Source organism: Anopheles darlingi, chromosome 3 (assembly GCF_943734745.1).
Source record: "Anopheles darlingi chromosome 3, idAnoDarlMG_H_01, whole genome shotgun sequence".
NCBI lineage: Eukaryota > Metazoa > Arthropoda > Insecta > Diptera > Culicidae > Anopheles > Anopheles darlingi.
In genome coordinates, this window is record NC_064875.1 from 35,254,258 (window position 1) to 35,260,437 (window position 6,180).

The window sequence follows — 6,180 nt, forward strand, 5'->3', positions numbered from 1 at the left end:
CGGCTTTCAATTTCAATTTTCTCAAAAAAAACCCGAGGGAAAAGGCTCCAACAGCATCCACGGTCAGTGAAGGTGGAAAAGAATGGAGGTCCAGATGAGGCCACTCAGAAAAGCATGTGGGAGATGGGCGTGCAGGTTTAATTCGTAGCAGGGCGATGAATTCGGTCGATGGTACGACGGCTGGCCGATGCTACATGGTTCCAAGATCTGGATTAGTTGCGGTGGTTCGGCCACCATACTCACTGTGTTGCTAGAATTGCTCAGAATTCGAGGAAAGAAAAGCCAGTCGGAATTTTCGAATATGTTTCATGGCAAATACTTGGGAATTTTAATATTTCTAAACTCCACAAATTTCGAAAATACTTCTGATAACCATATAGCCTTTATGGATGGTCTGCATATTCGCAATATCATGTTTTCGAGAGACTGCCATTATACTACCTCAAACTAACCCATGATATCGTTGCCTGGGCAATCCGTAAACCTACTCCGGCCGTGACTTTGTGCAATTATTCGAAGTCTTCTATGGACAAACTAGGAAAGCTTACTAATGTTACTGTTGCATTGTATACACACGGAATTCCTCAGTAAACTCAGTATATTAATATTTTATTTGTTTAAAATAAAATGGATTTTTACGTATCTTGAGATAAATATTTTTCAACGGTTTACAAAAAAATGTGTTGGTGGAAAAAGTAATGATAAGTTTTGCAAGCATACAGTTATTAATTATATTTATCTTCGATTGCGCAGTCGACTACGGAAAAACACTTCCAATTCATTCATCGTAAAATCAGGCGCAGCAAAGGCGACGATTTGGTAGAACATAGTAAAGATGCCATTGTAATCTTTGAATGCAACCACTCCACTTTCTTTTGCACTACCCGTCCAAGAACACCTCTTCAAAAATTCTTTTTCGAAAAACAGATCAATCAGCTTCGCACAAACGATCCTTCCCTTTCCTTTCCACTGTCCTCTTGCGAACATTTTGGAAGAGCTGAAGATCAATGCTTTGACAAATGATTGACTCGATGCCTTTTTCTCCAGCGCACGTAATGCATTAAAGTTATTTACTGGTGACAGTATCGTTTTTGGAAACAATTCCAAAAGACCCTTTTCCCGAGCTATTCGTTTGTGCTGTGTTTCTGATGTGTTGGATTCGATTTGATTGTTCACATCCAACAGTGGCGTGTCGCTTTTGGCAAATTGACTGTCTATTATTTCAAGAACGATTTTTGCAGGACCATCTCTATCCGTTGATAACGTGCTGCTCGTCGTTAGAGCGCAATGATCCGCCGATGAGACTAATTCTATCGTAGTTATTTCTTCCTGGCATTCTTTTACCTTCGCGCTACTTAAATCTTCTTTGGCTGCTGTCGCTAATACAAGATTTGACTCGTTGGGCTCTGCAACTAATTTATTTCGCTTGGCATTCATTGCTGAGCCTTCGCCTTCTTGTTTAGTTTTAGAACGTGTCTTTGACATAGGAAGTGTGTTCTGCAAAAAAGTACACATTTCAAGCATGGTGTACTCTGGATCGGAATAGATCACTGTCCTGAAGAGTAAATTGATCGTGTTCGGGAACCGCTCAATAGCTATTTTATCCTTATGTTTGGTACTGCTTGTAAGACAACAGTTACACAGGAAATCGCGCTCGAAGAATTGATCAAGAAGCCGGGAACATATCGTTTTTCCTTTGCCTTTATGCAATCCTTCTCCATGCATTTTTCCAAACCGGGATATGACTGCTAAAACAAATCCCTCGTTCTTTGCTTTTTTCTCTAGCAAACTGAGTTCAGCAAGATTTTTTACCGGTTGCAGGATCTTATTCGGAAGGCTTAGTGATGTATCAGTTGGCGTGGATACATCAGATTGTTTTTTTTCCGGCGAAATGTTCGCTATTGAGGACAAGTGCTCTGTCTCATAGATAGCATGACTATCTAAATGGTTATTTTCTATCAAATTAGAATCCTGTTTCCTAAATTGTTCATCCATTGTCACCTGATCCATCAAGTTTTCTTGTTCGACTATAATGTCTTGTTCCACCATGCTATCTTGTTCCACAATGCTGTCCAAACACGTTTCCTCAAAGCTTTCATCAATATCTGCGTGTTGTACAGTAATTGTGGACTGTTTTTGCCTTTTTTCATTAGCTCGTCTTTTGGCATACATTATGGCTAATCGGAAAAAATGTTTCATTTGCTGTGTAGTAAAATCCGGGTCGGTATATATCACTGTCTTATACAACATGTTAAATGTATGCTCGAAGTCTATCAAATCGATGTTTCCGTCCTTTCCATTTTCGGCCCACGAACAGTTACTCAAGAATTGCACTTCGAACACTCTTTCAATAAGCCGGAGACACACTGTTCTTCCTCTACCTTTGTAATTATGTTTGCCGAACATACGTCCAAAACAAATGACTGCAGATGATACGAAATCTTCGTTACTAGCGTTCTCTTCCAGTTCAAACAATTCTTCAAGGCTTGTTACGGGCGGAAGAATCATATTCGGCAGGTGAGGGTCGTCGCCGGTGTGTGGCTCATCTTCAGAAGGGGTTTGCTTGGCCGCGTTTATCGAACCAACCATCTTGTTGAGATCGGATAAAGAAGCTAAGATGGTTCTTAGCGTACATACTGTGATTAAACCATCATCAGAAATGGAAGATTGCTCGGTTTGAGTCGATTTTGTTGACGTGAGTTTAGTTGTGGAGCCCATTATTGTTGCTTTAAGCGTTAAGCGTTAAGCGTCAGCTTTTGTTATGGTCATGTAGGTTAGGTGAAGAGACTAAAACCAAAAATATTCGGCTTAGAAAACGTTGATATCAGTTTTATGTAACCTACTTTACCTTTCTTTCTGTGTATACAGCGTGTTCTTATAAATGTTCACTACAAATTACACTGAATACTTATCGAGTTAAAATAATCACTATTGTTTACGGTCAACGGCAAGCTGACTTGCTGACAGCAGTCCAATACCGCTTGGCATTCCTGAAACTTCGGCAGAAACCTCGATCAAACCTCGCCCACCGTGCCGTTTGGTGGCACGGTGGGATTTCTCGATAAGCCCAAAAATGGTAAACCATTAGCCGGTGCCACATGAAGCTGAAACTCTAGCGTAATTGTAAAAATAATGCCAAAAAGATGTTGTATTCAACCAGGAAAGCGCAAAGAAACACGTTTCTTTAATAAATGGCCATTAAACCCGGGAACAATGCATCCAAAATACAGTCCCAGGAACCGTTCACTAGTAAAAGAAGCAAGAGTAAAAGATTGCGATTATTACTCAACAAAATGGAGTATATTTGATCTAAATCGGATCATCGGAAATATCAATGAACCGTTGCACTTCTCCAAAAGTAATTGATATCTTTTTCCCTACCAGATACAATTGGTCAAGAGAGAAACATGGGCTTGGAGATTTATGCCAGCAAAATGGAACGATTTACCTTGATATCTTCTATATATATAAATGAATAAATGAAAGTTGCGTACTTTCGAACGCCTTTAACTTGAGAACGGATGGACCGATTTCGCTCATTCTTGGCGCTATGAATTCGTTTTGATCTGCTTCATGTTTATACGTTTTACGAAATGTTGAGAATGTTCTGTCCTTTAATGGCAAATTGAAAGTCTTTTTTGCACTGGCTTTCTTCTTCACAGCCTACTTGATTTGATATTATTTCAAAACACTGGAAGAAAACTTTTCAGCTCCAATGCATACTTCGATGAATTCGATATTCTGACTCTAATTTGATCATCATCGACTACTGCGGTACTTTTATTTTCTATACCCATCAGAGCAAATAACGCTTGGTTTGTTCAAACCACCAGTGGATTGGTTGATTCGCGATTTTGTCTTATAATGGAGATTTGTCCACGTCCACGAGAGAACCACGGAGAAGTGGTTTAAGTTTTTGTGATTATTGTGGTTAGAATAAAAACCACGTTTAGTACATCAAGAACTATTTGTGATGAAGTGAAATGGTTTAACAAAAAGAGAAAAAATGTGGACGATGATAAGAAAACAAAAACTATGACAGATAATTGAGTTCTGTAAACTACACATGAAAGGTAATTTTATCAGTTTACTTGCAAAAAAATATGAAACCTCTATAGCCGTGGCCACACGGAGCGAAAATTTGCGCGCAAATTTACAAATTAATGCCAAATCGTTTACGCTTCGATATGTTTACGTGGCCGGGTTGAGGAAATTAAAATCGTTTTGTGGAAGAAAAGGATTGAACACACTAGCAATGATCACTATCTATCAATGTAAACCACAAATAGAACATATTGCGAGCCCTTCCGTTTGCAAACAGCTTTTACTCTAGGTTTTACGCTCCACGGACCTATAATCGTTTGACAGCATGTAAACGGCAAGCGTAAGTGTTTTGGCATTAATTTTTTCGTTTGCGCTAGAGTTTTCGCCCCGTGTGGCCACGGCTAATTACCTTCCATATGTAATTTACAGAACCCAATTATCTGTCTTAGTTTTTTGTTATCACCTTTCAAATTTTGTCTTTTTTAACGCATACCTTAGGATTGCACAGTCGAAATTAAAAGAGGCTTCAAAAGTGCAGAACGAAGTTTGCAGGGTCAACTAGTTTGTTAATGAACAAAATAATAATCATCCCGAGCCTATACCACACGCGGAACGAAAACATTTTGGAATTACATTTTGAGTTTACGCTACAGTTTACACACCTTGTATCCTCGCCTTTATAAAGGAAATAGCTCGACTCAATTTTCATTCAAAAGCAGTTCATTCATTGAGAACCTATTCTTTATTTTTACCTTAGTTGTTTTATGGGTAGTTGCAGAGCATTTTTTAAGTTTTATGCAACAATTGTGAAACCAATAACCATAAACTCCCTCTTGCTTAAAATGCGTAACAACGAAACTAAACGAATAGCCCATATTTGCCACCACCGAAAAGTCCATCCTAGTCGAAATTCAGCTTTCTAAAGCTGCCCTCAAAGCCAAATGCGGTAGCGTTCTTAGTCCCAGCATTTTCGACGATGATAGGTGAACTTAGGGTAGCGCTAATGGATGCCATCTCTAAGAGGTATGATCGGTTTTCTATCATTTTCTTTTCCCATTCATGTACGAAATCGTTTACAGAATCTAGACTCCCACCGTACTCTACTGGCAAAAGAGATGGTGGAAAATGTTTATGGAGCGATTGAAGGTCACGGCCATGTACAAAGATCTGAAATGAGACAAACTAAGTTGAGATGTGGTGTACGACAAGATGAACTGCATCGTTATACCTTACCCGCTTACTTTGATTCTTTTCTGAAAGTAGGCTGTTAAAAATACTCATTGCTGTCTGTAAACCAGGAGGAGGATTTAGGATGTGAATGCCCTGCATTCTGAGAGGAGAAGCGTCCTGACTCAATATTGCCACCTTCTTTAGAAAATTCATTTCAAAATGCATCAAATGGCTTCTAGTAACACCTTGCAAATCAATTATCAGAGCCATGCCACAAATCACCATTTGATCGTCGTCTCGCATCAGGATATCATTGATCATTGTGCCAACTTTCATCACATCTGCAAACGTGCACTGAGAAACATTGAACTTTCCGACACGAATCAGGAATATTTTTGGATCGGACATTTTTTCCGTCTTTGGCAAGGGAACACCGACGCTGAAAGTTAAATACCGATTAGTAACACGCACCGCTAGTTTACAGTAATGTAAGGACTGCTGCTCACCCCATCCGAATGACGCGTAAAACATCCATATCTATTGGATCTCTGTTTTGAATGATTTGCGGTAGTTCGGAGCGAATATTATAAAATAATACAATTTTTTTCTTCACCTTCTCGAGGCTAAATTTACAACCACGGAGAAATGCCATCAAAAACTGATCGTCAATTGGTCCGCACTGCAAGTTACATTCTATGAGCCATGATTTTATCACTGAAAGATGACTATCTACTTGGCTGGTGTCTTCGTTGATTTGTGCTTTAGCAATTTCAGCCATCGTCGAGGATATATTGCGAATATTGCTCATATTGATTTTGACCAGAGTATAAACTGAACAGTAGCGAAAGTTAGACTGACTTTACACGGACTGTTCACTGATATCCTATGAATTAGTCTGATGATTGAGCCTATCCGTAATCACCAGATAAACTATTGCTACCATTCGAACGTTATCGCTAAATAGAC

The 6,180-nt window shown here is 39.2% G+C and overlaps 2 protein-coding genes across 2 annotated transcripts; both read right to left on the bottom strand.

The window, feature by feature from the left end:
- Nucleotides 1-80: 80 nt before the first annotated feature.
- LOC125956928 (uncharacterized) lies at nt 81-2,984 on the bottom strand. Its single transcript, XM_049689218.1, has 2 exons — nt 2,849-2,984; nt 81-2,787 (listed from the first exon to the last, which is right to left on the bottom strand). The coding sequence occupies exon 2, from the start codon at nt 2,716-2,718 to the stop codon at nt 736-738; it is 1,983 nt and encodes a 660-aa protein (XP_049545175.1). The 5' UTR covers nt 2,719-2,787; nt 2,849-2,984; the 3' UTR covers nt 81-735.
- A 1,831-nt stretch (nt 2,985-4,815) lies between these two features.
- LOC125958012 (alpha-tocopherol transfer protein-like) lies at nt 4,816-6,077 on the bottom strand. Its single transcript, XM_049691105.1, has 3 exons — nt 5,721-6,077; nt 5,278-5,653; nt 4,816-5,211 (listed from the first exon to the last, which is right to left on the bottom strand). The coding sequence occupies exons 1-3, from the start codon at nt 6,020-6,022 to the stop codon at nt 4,945-4,947; spliced, it is 945 nt and encodes a 314-aa protein (XP_049547062.1). The 5' UTR covers nt 6,023-6,077; the 3' UTR covers nt 4,816-4,944.
- Nucleotides 6,078-6,180: the final 103 nt, after the last annotated feature.